The sequence below is a fragment of the Benincasa hispida genome, chromosome 7, assembly GCF_027475165.1.
Source record: "Benincasa hispida cultivar pf3 chromosome 7, pf3_genome.v1.1, whole genome shotgun sequence".
Lineage (NCBI taxonomy): Eukaryota > Viridiplantae > Streptophyta > Magnoliopsida > Cucurbitales > Cucurbitaceae > Benincasa > Benincasa hispida.
Window position 1 is genome coordinate 18,182,154 of NC_143484.1, and position 27,059 is coordinate 18,209,212.

At 37.5% G+C, this 27,059-nt stretch overlaps 1 protein-coding gene across 6 annotated transcripts in view; it reads left to right on the forward strand.

Moving 5' to 3' along the window:
• Positions 1-10,636: 10,636 nt before the first annotated feature.
• LOC150034976 (uncharacterized) overlaps positions 10,637-27,059 on the forward strand; it is a 33,575-nt gene continuing 17,152 nt past the window's right edge. For 2 of the 6 annotated variants that reach the window (XM_090315631.1, XM_090315632.1), the window contains exons 1-16: positions 10,637-11,159; positions 11,914-12,026; positions 12,137-12,263; positions 12,484-12,582; positions 12,656-12,724; positions 13,138-13,272; positions 13,348-13,416; positions 15,612-15,667; positions 15,750-15,909; positions 16,946-17,110; positions 17,799-17,883; positions 18,188-18,415; positions 18,507-18,601; positions 18,689-18,731; positions 26,143-26,300; positions 26,602-26,712. In XM_090315631.1, coding sequence (XP_090171757.1) covers positions 11,046-11,159; positions 11,914-12,026; positions 12,137-12,263; positions 12,484-12,582; positions 12,656-12,724; positions 13,138-13,272; positions 13,348-13,416; positions 15,612-15,667; positions 15,750-15,909; positions 16,946-17,110; positions 17,799-17,883; positions 18,188-18,415; positions 18,507-18,601; positions 18,689-18,731; positions 26,143-26,300; positions 26,602-26,712 — 1,827 coding nt within the window. In that variant the 5' untranslated portion in view covers positions 10,637-11,045. Of the gene's footprint in view, positions 11,160-11,913; positions 12,027-12,136; positions 12,264-12,483; positions 12,583-12,655; positions 12,725-13,137; positions 13,273-13,347; positions 13,417-14,812; positions 15,096-15,611; positions 15,668-15,749; positions 15,910-16,945; positions 17,111-17,798; positions 17,884-18,187; positions 18,416-18,506; positions 18,602-18,688; positions 18,732-26,142; positions 26,301-26,601; positions 26,713-27,059 lie in introns of those variants that run through there. The other 4 variants (XM_090315634.1, XM_090315636.1, XM_090315633.1 and 1 more) reach the window with 3 other exon arrangements.

Sequence of the window (27,059 nt, forward strand, 5' to 3'; positions counted from 1 at the left end):
ACACTCTGCTCCTCTATACAGAGTGAATACTGACCCCGAAGTTGATTTCCTAGAATCTATATCGGTCTGAAAGTCAGAATCGGTGTATCCAATAAAGATCAGATCTTTAGCACCATACATGAGTATATAATTTCTCGTTCTCCAGAGATACTTGAGAATGTTCTTAACGGTAGTCCAATGATCATATCCAGGATTGGACTGAAACCTACTGACTATTCCAACTGCATAGTATATATCAGAATGAGTACACAACACTACATACATTAAACTCCTTGCTGCTGATGCATATGGAATTTGTTTCATAACCTCAACCTTTTGAGGTGTCTTAGAACTTTGTTCCTTGGAAGATAAATTCCATGTTTGAAAGGCAACGTTCCTTTCTTGGAATTTTGCATTTTATATCCAGACAATATCTTGTCTATATAAGATACTTGAGATAATGCTAAAGTTCTGTTCTTGCGATTCCGAACTATTTGGATCCTAAGAACATACTATGCTTCTCCCAAATCTTTCATTTGGAATTGCGTAGCTAGCCATATCTTAATGTCAGCTAGAAATTATACTTCATCTCCAATGAGTAGAATATCATCAACATACAACACTAGAAAAGCGATAGTTTTGTTAACGATTTTCTTGTAAACGCAAGGTTCGTCAACATTTTGTTCAAAGCCATAAGATTTAACCGCAGTATCAAATCTCATATTCCAGGATCTAGATGCTTGTTTCAACCCATAAATGGATTGATTAAGCTTACAAACCTTTTGTTCTTGACCTTGTTCAATGAACCCTTACAAACCGGCTTATCCCTTTAGACTCCTCCTAAAGTAGTAGCTTGCCGTTGGATGTGCCCTAGCAATCTTTTGTGCTCTAAACCTTCTGCGGAGGCCCCGGTGCTTTCTGCTCAGCTTTTCTCTTCTGACTTGGGGCAGGTTATTCTGCCAAGGACTTCAAAAACTCTATCCCTGAGGGACAACCCACACGTATTGTCGCACAGAATGTTGCTGCATAGGTGGGAGGCTCACGAGCTTGCACAATACCTCGCACCCCGTCCCCAAGTCTCTACACAAATCTTTCAGCCTCTTTGCTTCAGTAGACACCAAATCAGGGGTGAAGTAAGACAGTTAATAAAACTCCTCCTCGTACTCCTCTACTACCATGGTCCTCTACTTTAGATTCATAAACTCAACCTGTTTGTTGTACCTGAAGGATCTTATATCTAACAGTTCTATGAGCACGTTCGGATCATTCCGATCTCACAGTGACCGAAATACATAAATATACATTCAACACATACAGTTATTGATGACATGCAGAAATGCATGTCATCTTAGTCCTTTTACTTAGAATTATGAAGGTAGTTAGGCAGAGTATACGTCGATCATGATAGGAATTCACAAGAATATGAGCTTGTGTCGATCAGCATGTTGAAACTCAACTAACCTGTTATTTTGCATTAATTATGCATTCAATGTTCTATCTTTGTAGCTAATGCAGGAGATGAACGCAAATGCAGAAACCGGACCACCGCATAGACGAACGCATGTGGAGAAATACTCCATCGCAAAGGTAAATGCATCAATTAACGCATGGATGTTGCGGTAATCAGTCGTATGCGTCCATCGCATGAGAATTGCACTCATTAAGCAATTGCGGTCATCATGTAGAGTTGCGATGTTACGCGAATGTGGCCATTGAATGATTGCAGCTACGTGAAAATGCATTCTAATGGGATCAACACAAGGTAGATGGAATGAATGCATCAACGCATCTACCTCGAGAAAATCCAAAGTTGATGTTGACATTTCACCTACCACGCCGTTAGCGGTAGAAGTTCAGAAAAGGACTAATGCGCCGAATGTCAGACTTAGAGCAGTCCAATTAATGTTGTCGGCGACCCAAGCTCTATAAATAGAAGCCGATGAGCTGAAACTCATTTTATCCAAGGTTTTTGCCTGAGGTTCGCCTATGGCGGATCCTTGCGATCTAGACAAATGCGTGAGAAGACGGCTGAGAGTTCTTTACCTCCTTCATCCATTCTGAGTGACGATCGGAGCCTTCGATCGGAGTTAGATCTCAAGAGAGCCAGCTCCTCCGCCCATCCATGGCACCACCAACAGCCTTGACACACATCCGCTGGAAGCAAATCTTTGCTTCCAGCCGGTCATTTCTTTTCCTTTCTTTTCTCATATTTTATTGTATAACATTTTGGAATTAAGAAATCAATACAATCTATTTTCAATGCATTTCTCTATTCCTTCGACTCCATCTCCATCTTCTTGCTTAGCATCTTTACTTTCATTGCAACACTTAGTGGGATTGCTTGGGTATTGCATACTTAGTCATGTGAATTAGGGATATGAAGCATGTAGCAAACTATCGAGAGGTATGCGTTGTGCGAGTATGTGAGTAATCTTATTTGCTTAGTGTGAAGCTGTTGCAATGCCTGTCTATAAGCTAACGCATTGCTTGTCTATGAGTGAAGTCAGCAACAATCAACTGCCTGAGAGGGTAAGTGGTTAGTCGCATTAAGTAATGTATGCATTGTTCACTAGAGATAGTAACAACCTTGCATCAACCAAGTTCATGCAGTTACCTTGTCCTATGAGCGCATCATTCATCTTTTAGGCATACTTGAAAGAGTAGTCTAAAACCCAAATCTAAGACTCGAGAGAGCGGATTGGAATGCATAGGCAAGAATAGGGACTTAGAGATAAGCTCTATTTGTCAACACTGCATCACATGCACCCTAGGAATAAGAATGATGATATGTGGTCGCCTTGTTTGTGTATCATCGCATAGACAAGAAGTAGAGGCTTATGTGTAGGCCCTATAGACACCTCTACACATACATCGCATGCATTCTAGCATTAAAATCCGTAGCATTCGCACCGAAAGGTGGTTTCCTATTGTATAAGTGTTGCATGATCACATTAGTTTGCATTGGCTAAGGTTCCCTTGCGGTCACTCTTAAGTTTTACAACGAAAACATCTACGCATTTTATCCATTTTCCCATTCATTTACTTCATGTCAAGGTTTGTCGTATCTCTACCTTTCATGCATATTCTCATTGTGTTGTCTGTTAGATAGGAGTAGGAGTAGGATTAAAGTAGCAACATCCCCTCCATTCTTTTATTTATACCGCTGCATGCACATCACCGCAAACATATAGCTACAAGTCCCTGTGTTCGACCTTGAATTACCCGAGAAACTTGCGTCCATGTTATACTTGGCGTGAACGCAAGAAAACTTGTGGTAGGACGCATGGTCATTGCATACATTCGTTAACGCATTTTTCATTCCAACGCAGGATCATCGATGCATGACTATCAATGCATATCTTAAGAACATGCATCGTACCGCGTCCAAGGGAAGTTGGTTGTCGAGTAAAATTGACTTCAAATTTATCACCATCAAGTTTTTGGCGCCGTTTCTAGGGACTTGGCAGCTAAATATTTGTTAAGTTTTGTGTCTCTGCGAGCAAACTTTTTATCTTGGGAGTATTGCAGCTTGTGCAACCAGGTTGCAAACAATATTGAAGTGTAGGCGATGATCTGAAAGCCAATGTTAACCCCAAGGTAGAAGGGCAATTAGTCGCAAAAGAGCTGAAGGCAGTTCTAAGCTCATGACGGCCGCATGTGCCCAACAATTGCTGGAAGTTCTAATGGTCAGGGCAACTTGACCCAAGCAGTCGAGAACCATCTCCTGCATGGAAGACTCCTTGCGGTGACAGCACTCTTATTTTTCCAGGGATGTCTTCTGCTCTATCTTTACTTTGCTTTCTTAGTATAGGTTTTTTTTATTTTTATTGTTATTTTGGATATATGGCTACTTCCTTGGTTGTGGTACGTTTGCTCTTGTAGGTGCAACAATAAGTTTCCTTGGTTCGTAGTTCAACGGAAGAATTCCTTTCACCCTTCAATGCATGGCTTCAATCACGTGGATTCTAACGCATGAGCGCATGCATTGTTCCACCTAAGGTATTTTCTTGTTATCTTGTATGCCTTATCCTTTTGAAATCCTTTCTTTACCGATTGTGTTGTTTTGCGATGTTTCTATGATGGTATGTATAGTTCACCGCATTCTCTAACTAATCAACGCAAGGCATCCTTTACTTTTAATAGCTTCTTCAAATTTTGAAAGTATTAAGTTTTATTCTGTGCAAACCTTCGTTCAAATATTTATTACCGCATTCTTGTAATTTTGTTTTTAGCTTTGCGAAGAGAATGCTGCAAACCTCTAAGTTTGGGGGTCGCAGCGGTCTCGGAGAATTGCGTTCATTATATTGCGATCATTTGTTTTTTTTAAAAAAAAGTTGAAGTGAGATTTTGGGAATAATAACTCCACTGTCAACGCAATGGGGAAACTCATGTTGATAAGAGTTAAGCTGTGAAAGGCACTTGCTCGAAGTTGGATGTCCGCATGACACACATGAGGGCAAGCCAAAATGAAGGCAAGTCACCAGGATCAGTGCATTAACGCAACTCCTCTGTCCGGCGCAAGCCAAAACAAACGAGACAAGAGTTGAGTTGAATATAGAACGCAACCGAAGTTAGATGCCTACATGACACACGTAGGGGTAAGCCAAAACGAAGGGTGTAACCACGTTCAACGCCGCATTTGAATAAACCATCTCAAAGTTTTGAAGTATTTTGAATGAACGCAATCTCAAAAAGCTAAACACAAAATTGCGGTGAATGAATAAAAGTTTTTTAGCAAAGGCTTACTGGATTTAACTTAGAAAAGATCTTTTTGAAAAAGCAGCCTAAGTGGAGGAGAGCATTGCGGTGATGGTCAAAGGTGTGTGTGAATTATATTCTGAGAAGCTGGTCATCGCAAAGGAAAGCATGAAGGTGAGTTAGAATTTCTCAAGTATAACGCATGATTGAGGACAAGCATGATTTTAAGTTTGAGGGTGTGATGACATGCAGAAATGCATGCCATCTTATGCCTTTTACTTAGAATTATGAAGGTTGTTAGGTAAAATATACATCGATCATGATAGGAATTCACAAGAATATGAGCTTGTGTTGATCAACATGTTGAAACTCAACTAACCTGTTATTTTGCGTTAATTATCGTTCAATGTTCTATCTTTGTAGCTAATGTAGAAGATGAACGCAAACGAAGAAACTGGACCACTGCATAGACGATCGCATGCGAAGAAACACTCCATCGCAAAGGCAAACGCATCGATCAACGCATGGATGTTGCGGTAATCAGCCGTATGCGTCCATCGCATGGGAGTTGTGCTCGTCAAGCGATTGCGGTCATCATGTAGAGTTGCAGTGTTAAGTGAATGTGGCCATTGAATGATTGCAGCTACGCAACAACGCATTCTAATGGGATCAACCCAGGTAGGTGGAATGAACGCATCAACGCATCTACCTCGAGAAAGTCCAAAGTTGATGTTGACATTTTACCTACCACGCCGTTAGCGGTAGAAGTTCAGAAAAGGACTAACACACCGAATGTCAGACTTAGAGCAGTCCAATTAATGCTGTCGGCGACCCAAGCTCTATAAATAGAAGCCGATGAGCTGAAACTCATTTTATCCAAGGTTTTCGCCTGAGGTTCGCCTATGGTGGATCCTTACGATCTAGACAAACGCGTGAGAAGACGGCTGAGAGTTCTTTACCTCCTTCATCCATTCCGAGTGACGATCGGAGCCTTCGATCAGAGTTAGATCTCAAGAGAGCCAGCTCCTCCGCCCATCCATGGCACCACCAGCAGCCTTGACACACATCCGCTCCAGTCGGTCATTTCTTTTCCTTTCTTTTCTCATATTTTATTGTATAACATTTTTGAATTAAGAAATCAATACAATCTGTTTTCAATGCATTTCTCTATTCCTTCGACTCCATTTCCATCTTCTTGCTTAGCATCTTTACTTTCATTGTAACACTTAGTGGGATTGCTTGGGTATTGCATACTTAGTCATGTGGATTAGGGATATGAAGCATGTAGCAAACTACTGAGAGGTATGCGTTGCGTGAGTATGTGAGTAATCTTATTTGCTTAGTGTGAAGCTGCTGCAATGCCTGTCTATAGGCTAATGCATTGCTTGTCTATGAGTGAAGTCAGCAACAATCAACTGCCCGAGAAGGTAAGTGATTGGTCGCATTAAGTAATGTATGTGTTGTTCACTAAGGATAGTAACAACCTTGCATCAACCAAGTTCATGCGGTTACCTTGTCCTATGAGCGCATCATTCATCATTTAGACATACTTGAGAAAGTAGTCTATAAAACCCAAATCTAAGACTCGAGAGAGTGGATTGGAATGCATAGGCAAGAATGAGGACTTAGAGATAGCTCTATTTGTCAACACCATGCACCCTAGGAATAGGAATGATGATATGTGGTCGCCTTGTTTGTGTATCATCACATAGACAAGAAGTAGAGGCTTATGTGTAGGCCCTATAGACACCTCTACACATACATCGCATGCGTTCTAACATTAAAAGCCGTAGCATTCGCACCGAGAGGTGGTTTCCTATTGTATGAGTGTTGCATGACCACATTAGTTTGCATTGACTAAGGTTCCCTTGTGGTCACTCTTAAGTTTTGCAATGAAAACATCTCCGCATTTTATCCATTTTCCCATTCATTTATTTCATGTCAAGGTTTGTCGTATCTCTACCTTTCATGCATATTCTCATTGCATTGTCTGTTAGATAGGAGTAGGAGTAGGAATAAAGTAGCAATATCCCCTCCATTCTTTTATTTATACCGCCGTATGCACATCACCGCAAACATATAGCTACAAGTCCCTGTGTTTGACCTTGAATTATCCGAGAAACTTGCATCCATGTTATACTTGGCGTGAACGTAAGAAAACTTGTGGCAGGACACATGGTCATTGCATACATTCATTAACACATTTTTTATTCCAACGCATTATCATCGACGCATGACTATCAACATATATCTTAGGAACATGCATCGCATACCGCGTCCAAGGGAAGTTGATTGTCGAGTAAAATTGACTTCCAATTTCCCGCCATCAGTTATGCAAACAAATCTTAATTAACGGCATGCTTTGAAGAAGAAAATGATAAGGGAGAGAGTTCCATACTAGTTGAAGATGTTCTTCACACTTTGGAACTCCAAAATAGCGGAAACCTACAAGCGATCTACCAACGCCCAGCATAGCGTCAACAACAGTCGCACGAACAACCGTGAACACGAACGCCGTGGGGACGACACCACCATTAAAGAGTCCCGGGTATTCTCAGAGTGAAAATCCAAAGGGTGGTCTTTGGTGAATTTGGTAGAGGAAGGTGGAAACACGAATCATGTAGGTGATAAGCAAGTGGGAGGGAAAAAGATGCCATCGCATAGCTCGCTTATCGTTTAGGAGAAGCTACAGGATCGTGTAGGATTTACTTAACGATCATTTAGGAAAAGGTATACGATCGTTTAGCAAAAATGGCACACTATATGATCGTTTAGAGAAGCTATCCGATTGTGTAGGAAATAGCGTGCGATCGTTTAGGCACGAGGTAAACGATCGTTTAGGTGGAGAGGACTATCGTATAGGCTCTCGTTTTATGTAAGCAATCATTTAGATGTTCACCAACGCACATTCTCACTTTTCTCTTTGGGTGATCGATTGAACAACTCAAAATTGAAAACATTTTTCATTTTAACTCATCAGTTACAATAACTGACGTTGCCCCACTAACCCACGTTCGAACATGAATTTTTGGCTTAATTATCGTATAATTAACCAATTAATTAATTAATAAATATAATCATATTATATTTTATCCTATAGTTTGATATCACATATCTACTTTAGTATTTTCTCCTCTACTTGATATAAATCGTATTTATATCTAATTTCCTCCAAAATAATGTATCTCATACATTTAGCCAATTATATCATATATAATTAACCAGTCCAATTATATCATATATAATCGAACTTCCTCTTGTCAATTTGAACATTTTAAATAAACCCAAACACTGGTTCTCGACTTTATCCAAGCTACCCAAGGGACCTAATGGACCTATGGCTCGAAGCTCCAACGGTCCGTGAATAGCTGACTAAACTCTTTAGCCACGAGATCCACCATCTGTTAACTGTCAGGCATTCCACTAAAGACCAACAGCTGAACTTTTCTTACAACAGATATATTTCCGTGTCCATCGGATATAACTAATCATGAGTACGATGGCCCTTCACAGATGCTCGTAAGTACAGCTAGGCCAAATTACCGTTTTGTCCCTGTAATTACACCTCACTCCTTAAGTATCACTGATTTCTTTAATGAATAATACAACATAGTCCAACTATGTGTGAACACCTCTCGGGTTAAGAGAAGGTGTGTGGCGCCACATCGTTCAAGCCCTGAAATCAGCCCTTAAGGGAGTTATCTATCTACTTACCCCTACTTCGAGGAAGGAGTGAATTCCATCTTGTGTAGCTGAGTTCCCAGCTCCCAAATTAGAAGAATCCCCAAAATGGTAGGTTTGAATCGACGATCTAGCCACTCACACCCATACAAATCAAAGGATCGCCCTCAATGGCAGGAGTTCCCAACTCACTCAGGATTGAGGTCATGTTACCTATGGTCATCCTAGTGAAGTAAAGTCTCTATCATGAATGGTGTTATACAACGAGACATTAACACTTCTTGGTTGGGTCTTATGCAAACTCTTTGTATAGGATGCCCCCGCTCGTATGTCCCCAACACGAATGATCAGAATCAGACTATTTGTGATAAGTCACAACACTTATGACCATTCCACAAAGCGGACCGCATCTGTAGCATTACTAGGATAAGGTTTCCTTCCTATATCCATATACTACAGATCATTTTGGTTATCACTCAAAATATGATCCACTTGTATGTCACCACATACACGCTCGAGTCACATATAGATAACCAGGGATTTTATGTTTATTGGTTTATAGTAAAGCAAATAAAACAAGCAACTGAGCAAAATAAAGATGTGAAGTAAATATCATATATTAACAACACAAGCGTTTGTACAAACTGTTTATAAACTACAGGACACGAGACTTTAGGGCATCAACCCCAACAGTACCTCACGTGAGCAGAGAAGTACTTCTCGTAAAATCATTCTTTGAATTGTCCTACGTTGTTTGGCCCCTATTAGCTTCTATCATTCTTTCGGCTGAGTGCCACCAGCACTTGGCATTATCAACGAGAACAAAGGCTGTCACTGCAACTTATGCTATTTTGGGCACTTCATGTACTGAAAAATCCCTTCCATAGTGGACAACCATAACTCTGTTTTAGTGGGGTCTTTCAGGGACCCATTAAACGTCGGAGGGTCATACTTCTTAAAGTCCCGTAGATATTCGGTCTCCAAGGAAGGGCCTGCCACAGTTTGAATCGAGGCCTTGTCTTAGTTCTGAACTTGTGGTACCAGGGGTGGCACCTGCTGCGACTATGCGTGCTGAGCTAACTGCTCAGCCACGATATCCTTTAGCTGCCCTACTACAGCTTGTTTGACGACATTCTCAATTGCTGCAGCCATGGTAGTGTACTCTGTTGGAATCTCTGAGGAAGACGGTCCTGTTGGGGGCACGGTTGAAGTTCGAGGCCCGCTTCTTGGTCTAACCCTTTGCCAGGTTGACCCAAAAGGGTCAAGAGGCGGCGAGTCCCACATTTCTTGGCTTTGCACCTCAGGGTCTTGTACATCAGTCCTGCTCCCCAATAACATTTTTACCTCGACTGCCCCTTCCTCTAGTTTGTGGTGCCATACTTGATAATCACATGGAACACTTTAACAAAACGCTAGTAGGGAAACCCGTAAAAAAACGACTGTACAACAGGTAAAATTTCATACATAGTTCCCTAGAGAACTTAAGGGACATACCTGGTGATGACGAGAGATCCGTTTGTGGCCATAAGAAACATTTTGGACTCACGATGTAAATCAGTCTACAGAACCTAAAACTTAAGCTCTGATACCAACTGTAAAGACCCATATTTCTATTATGTTTCTAGGACGCTACTCTATGCTTGCATAGGCTTGACAACATATTTCTCGAAGAATAATTAAATAGAGAGATTTTTTTTATTTCAACATATTTCTCGAAGAATAATTAAATAGATAGATTTTTTTTATTTCATTAAACAAAGCTCAAATAATAAAAAGAAATCTTGAAAATATCGTTCGAGGTACCCCTGACCCAACTTTAAAATAAATAACAATTAAATAAATCAATAAATGAAATCAAAGAATATTCATAGGTTTTTAAATGCCCAACTCCTAAATTAGACACTAGTAAATGAAAACTATGTGTGGAAGCAATAACTCGTCCAAATGCCAGGTCACAGATCGCTTTTGTCATTCGCCGGTTTATCTCTACCTTTACTTGAAAAACATGAATGAAAAAGAATGAGTATATAAGTATACTCAATAAGCGACCCACTACTGGACCCACTCAGTGATCTGTTAACCCTCGTGTCTGGATACAAGTGCACAATGACATTGTAGGCATAAACATAAGGGGCAAACCCAAAGGCACGCTTTCATAAGTAGTGCACAATCAACTCTTACATTTTGAGTTGGGTAATATGAGTTATTCGAGTTGGAACACTCCTAATTTCAATCAAATTTGACATCTTAAAACACTTCTTTTTTTCTTTTTTTTTTTGAATTGGAGTAAATCTCATTTTCAAATGGACCAATTGGCACCAAACAGGCCGATGTTATTATGCAAAGTTTGTACGAAATGTGAGATAAATTTGTACGCTTTACCGCTTACAAAAAGTTGATCATACAATACAGACAATGTCTGCGGAAGCAAAACCCAGAATTGTAGGCGTATTCTTCGAAATGATTCAATAGCGGAACTGCAAGGCAAGGTGTAAAGCTTGAAGATCATGACGAACCCAAATCCCTTTTTCATCTTTACGGTTGTCCGTTTCATCTTTCTTGTATCTGGAATTCATTCCTATCCTTCAATTTGATTGGCTTCTTCAACACGCAAACCCCTCGTATAAGCAATTGCAGACGATTTGAGAATCGGGGGAGTTTTTCTTTTTCTTTTCCGCCGTACGAAAATGGATGACGAGGTGGTTCAGCGGGTTCTTCAGGAAGGCAGGGATTTCTACCAAAAACAACCCTCCACTTCCACTTCTTCCTCCTCCATCCTTCAATCGCTGCCTCTTCATGTGGTATGTACAATCAATCGCCTGAAATCTGTTTTGTTTTTTTTGGTTCTTTTGTTACTGACTCGAGCGGATTGGATTTGGATTTCTGAATTGATTGTATTTTTGTGTTGCGTATTCTTCGTAAATTTCGATATAGAAATTTGAATCCCCTTTTTTTTTTCTTCTTATTGTGTGGGTTTGTGTACACTGGTTTAATGCTGTATTGGATTCTTGAATTGATGCTGTTTTTTCTTCATGATTTTCGTCATGCAAAGCATATTGTGATCTGGTAGCTTTGATTTTCTCGTTCACATGAACTGTTGTGTTTATTTATTTATTATTTATCTTTTTTGTATTTGTTTGAGTTGAAGAAATTTGAACCTGAACCTTTTAGGTGAAATATAATATGATAACATTTGGACTTGTTTTCTTATAACTTGGTACTATAATTTTCATCTTTCCTAATTAAACACTTGAATTCTTAGCTAAATTTTAAAATAAGAAAAAAGTATTTTAAAATTATGTTTTTCTTGGCTTTTGAAAACATCCTTAAAAGTAGATAATTTCAATCAGGAAAATACTACAATAGATGACAGTAGTATTTATGAACTATTTCAAAAACCAAATAGTTATCAAATGGAGCTTCAACTAGCTGAGTTATGCTCATTTAACATTCATTTGATTTGTTCTTTGGATTTATGCTCAATCGTCTGTATGTGATGCACTCTGAAGAAAGCTTGTGAATAAGGCTAATCATTTCCAAAATTGACATACGCAGTCTTTCGATCATGGATATTATCTATTAGTGAAATCCATTCAAGAACTTAGAGAGAAAAAATATGGACTTGTAACAGTTGGCATTGGTGGTCCAAGCGGCTCTGGTAAAACCAGGTATAACATATATGTACTTTTTCTTTTCCTTCCTGATAAGAAGCATTGGTTAGAGTTACTTGCCTCCCTTTATTTGCTCTGATATATCATGCTGTGTGGTTTTGTTGAAGCTTAGCAGAGAAAGTGGCATCTGTAATTGGCTGTAATGTTATATCAATGGAAAACTATCGAGATGGAGTCGATGAGGGGAATGATTTGGATTCAATAGACTTTGATCTTCTAGTTCAGAATCTTGAGGTTATTTTGTCTTCTTTACTTGGCTCTTCAAGGGACCTTTACTTTTTATACTGCCCAGAACTTTGAATTCCATTCCACTATTCATGCTGAATTTGTAAAAGCTTGCGAAAAAGCAAAAGCATTGATTTGGTTGAGTTAATTTTTAATAGTAGTTTCCAGTGAAAAATAATGTTTTAAAATGTCCCTTCTTTTCCACTCATTATCTATGTCTGGCTTGCAGGATTTGACAAATGGAAAAGACACCATGATCCCAGTTTTTGACTTTCATCTAAAGAAACGGGTCAGTTCAAAAGTAATAAAGAGTGCTTCATCTGGGGTGGTAAGTAGTGATTACTGTAGCTTCTATGATTTGTGGATTTGTGGACTGATTTCTTTGCATTTTTTTTTTGTAGGTAATCATTGATGGAACCTATGCATTACATGCAAAATTACGTTCTTTGCTAGATATTCGGGTGGCAGTGGTAATTTGTTATTATATTCTTTATTTCTAAAAAGGATTTTTGTGTGTGAAAAGTTTCCAATCTATTGGTTGCATGGATCACATTGGTCACGTGAATCTTTAATAAGAACATTCAAACTTAAAGGAAATGTTGGGATATAAGATTCATTATCTGTTGCAAGCTTGCTTTCATTACTCCTTTATAATTTCATATCTTTAAGTATCCTTGTTTTTCTTCATCATTGTTGTGATTTGATTTATTTTTTTGTCTGTATCCTTTTGTATCTCCGAGCATTAATCTCTCATTTCCTTAATGAAAAGTTTTGTATGCTTTTCTAAAAAAAACTAACTTTGCTCCAGGCATGACTGTAGCCTTTTTTTGGCTTCTTTTGCTAGTTGAAGTAGTAGTTGATTTATTTATTTTTGGCAAATTAGGTTGGTGGGGTTCATTTTAACCTTCTCTCCAAAGTTCGGCATGATATTGGAGATTCCTGTTCATTAGATTATCTTATTGATAGCATCTTCCCATTGTTTAGAAAACACATAGAGCCAGACCTTCATCATGCCCAGGTTAGTTTATCGCCTTTTCTCTGTTTTTGTACCTGAAACTTCAGCTTTACCTTTTTATATGTTTTAATATTGCAGATAAGAATTAACAACAGCTTTGTCTCATCATTTAGGGAGGCAATATACAAGCTGAAATGTAGAAGTGAGGTCTGTGCTAATATTTTTATTTTTGCTAACTACCTATTTTTGTATGTTAGAAATGATGTCCAAAGATTTTAAAAAACTTTATTTATTTATTTTTAAATCACTTATGGCTTGAGGCATGACTTCCTTCCAAAAGCCTTATCACGTTCTTTCTCCTTACTGGTGTTCTTTTTGCGAGGATAGGGAACAACTCAAGTCTTCCAATTGCCCCTTTGCTTGTGATTACTGGAACTTCATTCTTTACCTCTTTAATTCACACGTGGCCCTCCCCATGGATACAATATCCCTTCTTTCTTTGATACTTATGGGGTATCTCTTAAACAATATAAGGTCCATGGGCTTGTTAAATTGTTCCACCAGTTATGAAAGAATTTTAAGAAGTTCAATTCCAGGCTTCACTATGGAGGTTTTTACTTCCTACTCAACTGATATTCCACGAAATATAGGAGTTTCTAGAAGAAGTTTTTGGGAAAAGTAAAAAAATCTAAACCTATCAAGGAAGAAATTCCAAAGAGCTCTGTAAATGGCGAAGGTAGAGAAAGACAAAAGAACAGGAAATTGCAGGGAAGCAAAGAAAAAAAGGAGTACGAAGTTGTGAAGATGACAATGAGCCTTTTATGGAAAAGGGAGCTTTTTTTTTTTTTTTATATAATTTATTATTATTATTATTATTATTATTATTTTAATGTGCCAGATGGATGGATAGCAGGATTAGCAATAGTGTTTCGTTGCAACACCAGTGTTGAAGACAAAAGTAAACTTAAATGTTCCCACAATTCAGTTTCAATATTGGCTACTAAGTGAAAAAATCAAAGAATTTGAAAATTCACTGGAAATCTGATGATGTATAGTAAAATAAGAAGGATCCGGTGACTTGAATAGATTAAAAACATAGTAGAACCACTCCTGAGATAGCTTTTTTTTGCAATTTGAAATCAGAATTGCAGTAGAAAAACGATCCATAATTTATTGCAAAAGGGGGAAATTCATACCTGGTTCGTCCTCTCCCTCTCATTTAACTACACTGCCTTTCTCTCCTCCATTCGCAGAAATCTTTGCTGCTAAACTCATCCAATATAAGGCCTAACTAACGGAAAGAGACCAACTGACAGAAAACTTTATCGAAGTGGTCAATTGGGTTTATGTTTTTCAATTAGAAGTTTGTAGGTGAAATTGCAACGATTTCCATAGTAAAGTTTAGGGGTGATTTGATTACTTTCCATTATACTGCATGTCCTTATTTTTAATGCCATCTTCTGATAGCTTGGAGTTAGAGCGGTATTAAGGAGTTCTTTTTTTTGGGAGGAAAGGATGGTAGTAAGATTAACCATTTGGCGCATTGGCAATTAGCTTCCAAATCCCATTCCCATGGTAGTCTTGGTATAGTGCTTTGAAACATAGAAATTTGGCTCTCCTTACTAAATGGGGTTGGAGGTTTATGCAAGAACCTCCTTGGAGAAAAGTGATTATTAGCATACATGGATCAACCATTCCCCTTGGCATACCAAAAGTAAAGGCAATTTGAGTTTCAGAAGTCATTGGGTTAGTATATGAAAACTAAAGTTGGCAATGGAAAACGCACTTTGTTTTTGAAGGATCCCTGGTTTAATGGGATTTTTTTGAAGGATAGACTTTCCTTTTTGCTATCACCATCAATCCAGACGATCCAGTGTCTATGGAAGGTAACATTTTTCTCATATGGTAGCAAGTAGGTTCTAGTCCTTACTCCCGTCTCCTCCTTAAGCTGGCATGTGGCTGTTCCATATAGCTTAAAGGGTTTCCCCATGTCATGTTTGGCCACCCATTTGTCAAGGAAGATCCTTTGGCTTCAATTTAATAGAGTTTTTTAGAACTTCTTTTTAATCTATGGGTCGTGATGAACAGTAGAACTTTGAATAGTCTAGTAGACAAATACTTTCTTTTTATTTATTTATTATTATTGTTATTTTTCTAACTTCATATCATAAATGAAATTGGTTGGTTTCCTATAAAATAGAAAATCTTCATAAATTCTTCGTACTTTCTAATATCCTAGAAAAGGATATGCTGAGTTTTTTTCTTTTTCCCTATAACAAACTGTTATGAGTTATTAAACTTCCTCGTCTTGATTTGAAGTCTCTCAATGTGGGTAATAGTTAGCACATGTAGATAACTATTTCAATTATTTTCTTGCACTAAAATGTCTTGTTTTCTGACAGTTCCCAGATGTACATTCTGCCCATCCTTTTCAAGGAAATAAAACGCATACAGACAAGTAGGTAAATCAGTAAAACTATTTCAAGTATCTACTTGTCGATATAGGTTGGTCTCAGTGATAAATTTTGTTCAAATTTCAGTTTTATTGAGATGTATCTTAGGCCTCCATCTGCAAGTGAAGAAGCACGTATAAATGACTGGATTAAAGTGCGACAATCTGGTATTAAGTACTACCTCTCACTTGGTGACCAGAGGATAGTTGACAAAAATTTTATTATCAGACCTAAAGCTGAATTTGAGGTAATATATCTAATCCCCATTTTGATGAAGCACTAAATTGTTCGTCTCAATTCCTGATGAAGCACTAGACTGTTGCTGTAGGAATTGATAGAAGTTAGCAAACTCCTGCTACTTTTTGTCCATTAATATTGTTGGGAATTGTTAGTGGCCATGACATTTTTGTTTTAACTACAATGCAAGTATTCTGTATTAGTTATATATGGAATTTTGATTATGGTAAAAAAAAAAAGGGTTGTCCCGTGAGATTAGTCGAGGTGTGCGTATGCTAGTCTAGACACTCACAGATATAAAAAAAAGAAAGAAAAAAAGAAAGAAAATTATGGTAAAAAGGGAATACATTTTCAGGGGACTTCCTAGGTGGGACATTTTATGCAATGAGTTGGAGGTTTGACCTTGAGGAGAGTATGGTTTCTAAATGTTCATGGTGTGGTTTAAAATTATTGAACCTTGGAGCCTTTTGTTTATTTTGTTATTATTTTTTATAGGACACATACATTTAATTGATATCATAAATTACAAAAGGGGATGTTCTATCTAACGGATTTCAAAAAGCTTTTATAATTGGTCATGGGATTTGTAAAGTGATAATTACAAAAAGGTGAACTCTATACCAATTGTGAGGAAAAAAATTATGAAATGGCGAACTCACTTTACACCAATTGTGTGGAAAATTTAACAAAATGGCGTTGCACCAGTTGAGAGATGAGTAAATAATAGATGTAAGAAAAGATTGAGGCTCTGGTTCCTTTTCATTGAATATTCGAGAGTTGTAGATCTCAAAAAGGCCCCAATAAAATTTTGCGAAAGAATTCTTTTCTTTCTTGTGAGGATGAGCATGTAAAATGCAGAGCCCTTCCTATATATTAGTCAGTTAGTGTCATATAGTGTTTACGGTTTAGCATTTCATTATTTTAAAATTATGTTAGTTGACTTTGTTTTAGAAGTTATCATCTTTTGATACATTATTTTTCTGTTATCCATTGATGGATTCCAATTTCAGTTGATTTTACTTGTTTTCTATCTTACTTTGGAGCAGGTTGGACGGATGACTTTAGGTGGATTGCTGGACTTGGGCTATACAGTGGTGGTTGGTTATAAAAGGGCATCTATATTCGTAAATAAGGGCAATGTTTCTGTGTCACTTGAAACAATTGATTCTCTTGGTGAGACATTCATGGTGCTTCGAAGCTCAAATAGAAAAGTAGGCACTGATTTATCCTTCAACTTATATATATTTTTCCTTGAAGGCTATTAGTTTTGGTATGTCCCCCTTGTTTTCCTGTGATTTGAGACTGTTCATACAATTTTCAGATTAGGACCATGGTCTCTCTAATATGTGTTAGTCTTTTATGTTGAGATGAAATTCAAGTCTTTTTGTATGTTTCATATCATAAATGAAATTTAAGATTTTTCATTGTTGAGTTTATATCCTCGTCATAAACTTATTTGCTTCTTGAGGTACTCGACCTAGTGAGAATGTGGTTTTTTTCTTGATGGAAGGGATTCCGTTCCATGGTATATCATCCTTTCCAGGCCTATGTCCAATTGTTATCCCAAATTACCTTTCTTACAATTTCTTTTCCCACTTCTGTTCTTTTCATTTGGAAATAGTTATTTTTGGTTTCGGTTGATGATTTCAGTTTTCACTCTAGTCTTCATTCCTCGAATACCTATTTTCTAATTTTCTTGAAGTTGAAGAATGTATTTGCTAGCTATTGCATCTATGTCATTCCTTTTTCATGGTAAAATATTTCTTGCTACATTTATTGACTTTCTTTTGCGTGAACTGCTCTATGAAGGATTAGAAGTGGCAAGTTGTACTTGTTCAATGATGTTGAACATGTTTTTCATTTCATCCCTGCTCCTTTGTTTTCTCCTTTACTTTTTAGACAGTTGGAGAAGAAGTGTTGAGGATGGGTATCAGAGCATCTTGGATTACAAAGTCTTATCTGGAGATGATTCTTGAAAGAAAAGGTTGGATGACGCTTCAACTTTGGACTCTAGTATTCCTTGCTCTGATGTCCTTTTCTTTCTTCTTTACCTCTCCTCCCTGTCTTTCATTTTCAGATTTATCTTGCTTTCTCTGATTTTTGGGGTGGCTTTTCTTTCTTCTTTCCTTCTCCTCCCTCACTTTCATTTTCAGATTTATCTCTCTGATTTCTCTTTTTTTTTTTTTTTTTTTTTTTCTATAGGCTTGGTACTTGTTCATCCCTTTAGAATCTAGTGTTTCTTGTAATTTTCTAAATTTTGGTTTGTTGTTTACTAACCTCACCTGCAGGTGTACCACGATTAAATACACCTCCACTTCTACCAAATACATCTCTGGCTAGTAACCAAGAAAAGGTTATCATTGCTCCCAGGCCTATCCGTGTTGCTTCAAATCCTGTTTCTCGACTTGAGGATCTTTCTCAGCCGTGGACCCGATCTCCAACAAAATCTCAAATGGAACCAGTAGTTGCAACGTGGCAATTTATTAGCCCACCCCAGTCTGATAGTTTAGCGACTGGTATATTTCTTTAACATTTATATAACCAATTTTATATGTGTGATCTATTAGAATGTTACATGTTTAGATTACTCTCATGAAGCAACCACAGATCCCGCCTCTTTCAGGGACTCTTTGAGGCTTGCTCCAATGCCGGATTCATGTGACCTTGACAGAGGTTTGCTTTTAGCTGTTCAAGCGATTCAGGTAGTAATGCTATGTGAGTTGATAGAGAACAGTTGAGCACTCTTCATATAATTCTCCGTAGTAAGTGCAGGTTTGTTCTTGTTTCAGGCGTTATTGGAGAACAAAGGTCTTCCTATTATTGTTGGAATTGGTATGACATGTTTGCTATCTTCGCATATCTTTCACCGTCCCCTTTAAATGTTTGGGCTTCATGAGGAAATTTTTCTGAGTATGGTTGTATTTCTGCTTTTAAGTAGTGATGAGTTACCATGCTATAGCGCCTATTGGATTTTTGAAATATATGTGAAACTCAAGATACTACCTTTGGGTAGGACACCATGTCCCCTTTCTCTCCCCACCCTCCTTCCCCAGCCTCGACCTCAACCACCTTGAGCATCCAAACAAACCCTTTCTTTTCTACAATAGAGCGGAAACAATATTCCATTGAAACCAACCACATACCAAGGAAACAAAACTCACAGAAATGATGAAAAACCGTACTTCATCTCTATCCTAAGCTCCATACTTTGGTTGATCGATTGTTTCGTAGAACTTTAGCACACACCCTTGATCAACTATATGCCCAAGAATTCAGATTGAAAGTTCAGATGGTGGAGAAGATAATCAGAAGGGATTCTTCGCAGAAGTAGCCAAATTTGACAGCATTTGGGGGGTTTTAAATCGTTGTCCCTGATAGAGAGGACAGGAAGGGTAGAGTGCTTTCTTATTAAATCTCTTACCAACTAATTAACCATCTACCACAGTAATAAATATCCACCAATGACTCATTCGTTATTATGAGACCAAAATACAGAAGAGTCATACTCGTTCTAAACATTAGAGTTCCATACGTATAGGCATACATGAAAGACTTAGACTAAGAATAGTAAAATTACAATAAATGACAAAAGACTAATAAGCTCCTATAGTTACACATATATACTGTAACACTCCTCAAGCTGAAGCATACATGTTCATCTTGCCCAACTTGTTACAAAAGGTGATCAATTTGAACTCCATTTAAAACCTTCGTGAAAATATCTCCTAATTTCTCTCCAGTCTTCACATATTTAGTAAACACCAAACCTTTTTGTATTGTCTCACGAACAAAATGACAATTTCAATATGTTTAGTTCGCACATGAAATACTAAATTGGATGCAATATGAATAATAACGTGGTTGTCACACCACAACTTGGTGGAATTGTAATATTGAACAACTTTCTAGTCTTCTACTAAGTAGACACTAAACATTTTTGTATTTTCTCACGAACAAAATGATAATCTCAATATGTTTAGTTTGCTCATGAAATAGTAGGTTGGATGCAATATGAAGAGTAGCTTGATTGTCACACCACAATGTGGTTAGAACTGTAATATTGAAGCCTAACTCAATCAAGAGTTGTTGTATCCACATTATTTTACGTACAGATTGAGCCATATCTCTGTATTATAATTAGGTTCTCTGATATAGCCTAAAGGATAAAAGGACATAAATCTCTAAGAATAAAATCAAAGTTTTTATTATGAATCAAAAATTATCGATACAAGAAGACAATGCCTCTATTTATTGAGAATTGGAAAGCATACTAATCCTAAACTTAATTAATCAAGGAAATTAATCCTAATCCTAATCAATCAAGAAAACTAATCTTAATCCCAATCCTATTCATTGAAGGAAACTAATCTTAATCCTAATTAATTAAGAATTTAACCAAGATACCCTAATTGACTTTAATCCTACTATATCATTCTATTTCTCCCAAAAAACATGTCTTCGAGTTTTAAAAAGAAAATGAATATATTTTTTTAAAAGAATATGATGAAAAGGGACTATTGCGCAAAATACAATGACAATGAAACAAAAAAGTTCAAGACATCCAGAGAAAAACTAAATAGAGAAAATGAAAAGCATTCCAATTCATATATATATCTTGAATAGAAAAATTAACATATAATTTAGAAAGAGAACACCAAGAAGAGGTATTGGTCCTTGCAACTTCAAAATGCTTGTAGCATTGAAGAGAACTATCGAAAATGAATATTATATAAAAATAACAAAAAAACATCCTCAGACATCAAAATCCATTATAAAATGTTAAAAAAAAAAAGACTTAAACCGGAGAAGCTTTTATATGTCCAAAGTTGAAAAAGGTTGAGTTCTCTCTCTTTTTTTATTTTATTTATTTTATAAAAAGAAATAAAAAAAAAATTCATTGATGTATGAAATTTACAAAAATGGGCCAAAGCCCAAGCCAATTGAGTTACAAAAGCGATCTCCAATTGGTCAAAAGGGAAGAAAGGGTGCATGAATTAAAAGGAGTGCATTTACATCGACTCACAGGATGAAAGATAATGAGTTCCAAAAAATTATCAAAAGAGCTTCCCTTGTCATTGAAAAGACGATTGTTCCTTTCCTTCCAAGTAATCCATAAGAAAGCACAAATCAGGTGATCCAGATGAGCTTCTTGTTTTTGATAAAAAGGATGACCAGTGAGAGTGTAGGATAGATCACTTTCAATGTCCCTTGGGAGAGCAATGTACCAACCAAAGGATGAGAATATCTCTTTCCAAAATCTCTGTGCAAAGTGACAATGGACGAGTAGGTGACTAGTTGATTCATGTCCAGACTTGCACAAGAGGCAACAATGAGGAGATAGGGCCTTGTGTGGGAGCCGTTTCTGTATCCTGTCACATGTATTGATGGCATTGTGACTAACTTCCCAAAGAAAGAATTTAACCTTTTGTAAAATGGGTTGAGTTAATTGTGTAAAAAGAATGGGCTTTATTGGTTTGTAATCGGCCATGGTTGGATTAATGGAAAAAAACGAAGACAACTGAAGTGGGGTCAAATTGCACAGGTCATGGGGCCAAAACATGACCCAACTGAAGTTAGAATGTGTAGATTGCGGGTTGAAAAAAATACCAAAACAAGTTGGGTCAGGTTGGATGGGTATTGGGTTGAAAATGGTCGTATATTCTTCCTTCTCATCTTCTTATTCTTTGCAAGCAATAGCACAACCACCTTGGATCACAACTTTTCTTCTGTTGCTTCACCAAGGACTGCAAGCGCCATCATCTGACCTTCTTGTTTCTTGCTCACGATTTCATCAATACACCAATTCCATTTCCATTAATTTTCTTCTTCGCTGCCCACAGTGTCCTTCACACTTGATTCTGGAATCTCAATGTGTTGCTTACCACTGCTTCACACTTAGTCTCGAATCTTCTAGATTTTTTGTTTCATTCGTTGCTCACACGGTTTCACAGCTTCGAATGAGTTCTTGAATTTCATGAGGGTTACTCTTAATATTTGCGATTCTAGCCTTATCGAATTCTTGTCATCTTCTTGAAAATTGTTTCAAATTCTGCATCACGTTTTTCAAGATACCACAAATATTAGCAATTCGCACGGTTTCACACCTTTCCTTTTTATTGTCGGCTTGGGCTAATTTAGTAGAATGATGGTAAGTGTGAATTTGAATAAGTTCATCAAGGGTATCAAGATTGGTAAAGAATAGTTTCAGATCCACCCTTCGCATTTTACCAATGATACCATTCTCTTTTCATCCTTTGATAACGTGGTTCTTGATACCCTTTTGGTTTTGTTTCATCTTTTAAAGAGCTCCCGAATGGAGCAGCCCAAGCCACTTTATCAAACCTTCCCACCCAACAAAGGTTGCTTTGATTATTAAGAGACTATAAAGCTATGTTGGCCATGGTATTGATGCTCTCTCCTCTCTCCACTCTCCCCCTCCTTTCTCCCTTCTCCCTTCCCTGATCAGTAGCTCCGGCCAGCACCCTCTCTTTCTGATCATCTTGTTCGTAAATTGATCTATCGTAAAGCATGGAAGTGAAAAGTTGTAACGTGATTGGATTCTACTTTTGCATATGGCATGATTCTGGCATGTCTTTCGTGGAGGATTTGGAAGTCAACAAGTTGAAGGAACAGAGTTTGAATCTTTAGATCATTATTTGGATTTTCTGTTACCTTCTCGGTTGTCCTTGAATTTTTCAAGAAATTCATTAGCTTCCGGCATAAAAGGGGGTAAGCTCAAGATGCATAAGCCAATGGAAGTTGGTCATTTGGATTCATTTGACTCAGATTCCTTTCCATGGTCGTTGGAGAAGATAATCAGGAATTCATCTACATCTGATGTGAATGCGGAGCAACATTTCTTGAAGAGTGAGAAAGCCATTGGTGATACAACTGTTAGCCAAATAAAGACCGCTGATATCCCTTCGAAAGAATTTCAAATAGTCTTTGTCGCCAAGAAAGCCGCCGTCCTAGTTGTTCCTTGCCTGAAGCTGTCTCATGTTCGTCTGTATCCCTAACCAAAGAAGGTTCGCTCTTAAAGGATAAAGCTATTGGGGTAAAGCTCTTGTTTCCTACTTTAGTGAAAATGCAGTAAGTGATTGTGCTAATTTTCTCTCTCCTGGAATTACAAGCTGTGGTAGCCCTCATCAAACATTAGCCCCCTCTCCATTGCGTCATTGCAAAAGTAATGTTGATCTTTCTTTCCCTGCATGTGTCTCTCGACCGGTGGAACCAAAGAAACGTTCATATTTTCTCAAGCATTTTGGGTTTAGGGTTTAGGGTTTAGTCAAATCCCCGGGCTTATACCTGAAAAGTCTGAAAATTCTTCCTCGAATCATCCTTCTTTTCTTCATTTTGACTTTAAAATTCCCGGTTCAAACATTAATTTTGGGAGAGGTCTCCTGGCTAGTCTTCCAAGCTACTCTCATCATAAAAAGCTAGAATCAGACGAAGAATCAATAGTAAGTGCTAGTAGTGAAGAGCTTGAAAATCCTGAAACTGAGAAATACGAGATGAGGAAGAGACAATTGATGAGTTTGGTAACGATATTTGTCAATTATTTCAACCGGAGGAAGCTTAGTCGATTGGTAAGGCTGAAGTTTCTTTATTGACTCCTCTCAATGAGGAAGATATTCCCAAGCATCAACATTCAATAATTGATGCTCGTAGTATCGTTCTCAGCTGAGCTTTGGTTATAGCTGTTTGTGAGATTTTTGGGGTTGCTATCTTGTTTTCTCTTCTATAAAGTTCCTGACGTGGAACACAAGAGGTCTTGGAGGTCTTTCTAATTCGTGGGTGTCTTTATGTTGTTTGAAAATTATTGTGATCCTGGAAGCTTCTCCAAGTTTTATTCTCTCTAAGAAGGCTAGTCCGAGAGGATTTATCACATCTTTCTGGAAGCTTCAGTTTGGAGGGTCCAGTCTGTTGTTGCTTGTTTGATTGTTTTATCCTTGTGATGCCTGTCAAAGTCCTTGGTTGCTTCTTTTCAAGACTCTTGTTCTTTTGTACATGGTTGCCCAAGAAGTTTGGTTGGCTCTGTTTATGGGGAGGCTTCTTCATTGGCAGATTTTTAGTCAATCTGGTTTAGAGTTCAGCTTCTAGCTTCATCTGCTTTCAATTGCTTTCAAAGTTCTTTGTCACTTAAGTTTTCAAGCTTCGTTCATTGCCAGAGTTTGTTGTTTGGAAAAATATGTTCCTTGGTTGTTTCCTTTTTGTTTAGCCTCATTTGCCTCTAAGGTTTAGTCCTCTGTATTTGTTTTTGTTCTTTCTATGTATTCTTTCTTGGTATGTTTCATTGTACTATGAGCTTTTGACTCATTTCATTATATCAATGAAGAAGTCTTGTTTCTGTTTAAAAAAATATATATATATTAAGAGACTATATGTAACTTCCTTTGGAAAGGGGGACCTACCTTATCCAATCACACCTTGTACAGCGGGAAAAGTCACTAGATCCATCATACATGGGGGCCTTGAAATGCGGAGAATGAAAGTTAAGAACAGTGCACTACTATCAAAATGGATATGGAGATATTACCATGGAGAGAATGCCTTATGGAGACAAGTGATCAATGAAAAATTGGGCAAATCCAAATTCAATCCATGGTCACATGACAGACTTCTAAACACCATGAAGGGACCTTGGAAATCCATTTTACGGCAGCAAAATTTCATTAGAAAGAGAGTTATACTGGATGGGGCAAAACACATCTTTTTGGTTTGATTGATGCTTGATAGATGATTAGCTGGCAGTCTCCTTTTCCCATATCTTCTCCTTGTCTCTATAAAGGACTCTTGCAGATCATCATCAAAGGTGGAATCTTAGACTGAGAAGAAATCCTACCGAGGATGAAATTGAAGAAGGGTTCATGCTCAGGACCTTTTGGCTTCTATCTATCTCCATCCAGGGATAAATGATCTTGGAAAATTGATTGGAAAGGAATTTTCTCCACCAAATCGCTTTCTGACTGACATACACCATAACCTAGATCCAACACGGCACCCCCTTAACGAAGCAATTTGCACAGATTCTACTAGAAGAAAACCAAGATTTTCCTTTGGGAGCTCAGATACAATTCCATCAACACTTGTTGACAAAATGCAGCACAGTCTACCTCAAATTTCATTGTCTCCACACACTTTCACTATTTTTACAAGAACTCATGAATCTCAGATCATCTGTTCATCAATTTCCTAGTTGCCGACTGATTTTGGAAGGAGATTACTACTGCCTTTTGCTGGATCACAAGTCCTCTGATGTAGCCTAAGTATTCTCAAAGAAAAACTTACAAGAATCAATCTTGTGCATCTTTTATTGAAGTGATAATATTTGTTTCATATAAGAGGGGAAGACTCCTATTATAGACTATTATTACAAGTTTGGGTAAAAAGGGAATTAACCTATAATATTACCCAATTACCCAATTAACCTATTATCCTAGTGTAATATCAGCCTCCTTAGCTCCACTCTCATGGGCCATTCGCACAAATAGGAGAAAGAATCTTTGGATGCATCTCATTAGGGATTTCTTGTGGACAACATGGAAGAAATGAAACAACCAAACAACCGCCTCCTCAAAGAGAAGGAAAGTTCCATAGACAGCCTTTTTTAACAAATTATATCTAGCTTGCTAATTGCCATCTCTTGGTGTAAATGCACATCCTTTTCAGCTCATTTAATCTCTCCTCTTTTGATCAGTTGGAAAAAATTTTTGCAACTCCTTCAGTTTGGGCTTTGCCTTCTGTTTTGTAAAGTTCATACATCAATGAAAATTGTTTATCATTAAAAGGAAAGAAAAAAGGAATTGATGTGAAATTTCTCTAAAAGACACAAACTCAGCTACCTTTTGCTTGAAAACACAATAAACTGCCAAGTGTATTGCCAGTGACCACCTTGCAATAGAAACTCAAAAGAGTGAATTGATCCAAAAACGAGGTTGATAGCTTTTCGAGGAAGCTATCCTCATGTTCTAAACATAAATATTACCCTTCACTGCCCCTTTATCTAGCAATATTAGGTAAATGCTAACCATCTCATATAATTAACTAACTAATCAAATCTTATGCTGACTAAACTTCTTTTGTTGGCAATACTTGCCGCCCATAGGTCACAGCTTGTTCTCAGTTGTTGAGAAATAACCCAGATTTTAGGTTATATTCTTTTCATAGAGCACGAGTTACTATCAAATCTTATACTTTCTATAAGATTTTCAACTACTATTGATTCCAGATTCTACTGTCGCAGGTGGTCCAAGTGGATCAGGGAAGACTAGTTTAGCTCATAAAATGGCTAATATTGTTGGATGTGAAGTAATTTCGCTTGAAAGTTATTACAAATCAGAGCAAGTGAAGGATTTCAAGTATGATGATTTCAGCACACTTGATCTGTCGCTGCTATCCAAGGTTGAAGATGCGTGTGTTTTCAGCTTTTGTTCAGAATGCTCATTTTATTCCTACTTACACCTTTTAAACAGCCAGAGATTTGTAGCCCTTTTGTGAAGCTGACATTTTTATCCTTCCTCAAATGCATCTTTCAAAGATTGAATAAATTACTAATGGCTAGAAAAGAAAAACCTCACTGAGGTTTCTTGAGGAAGAGCATTATATGAGTTAGGCATGACTAAAATTACGTATGAAAGAGAATATGGTCACAAATAATTTTGGTAGTTGTCTTATGCTTTTTATTTCTATTCTGCATTTTCAGAATATCGATGACATGAGAAATGGTCGTAGAACAAAAGTACCGCTTTTTGACTTGGAGACGGGTGCTCGAAGTGGTTTTAAGGAGCTTCAAGTTTCTGAAGACTGCGGAGTGGTCTGTTGTTGTAGTCCTTTGTTGCTTTTTTCTCTAACGTTAAACAGATATAAAAAGTTTGGAAAACTGATGTCATGCATATAGGGTGGGTTCCTGAGTAAGGGCTTCCATTAATCATGGATTTGGTGGTGTAAAAGAATAAAAATAATAGAAAATCAATATTTATTTATTTATTCTTCGAAGAGTATATAACAACCATAGAGTGAGTGGTTTTCTCGAATTGTTTTAAAATTTAGTTAGCTTACTTTAATTATATCTACTTTTCAACGATTGTCTCCTTACAGAAAAATAAAAGCTCATATACGAGTTCCTATATAGAAATATCAAGTTACAATGATTAGAAGGAT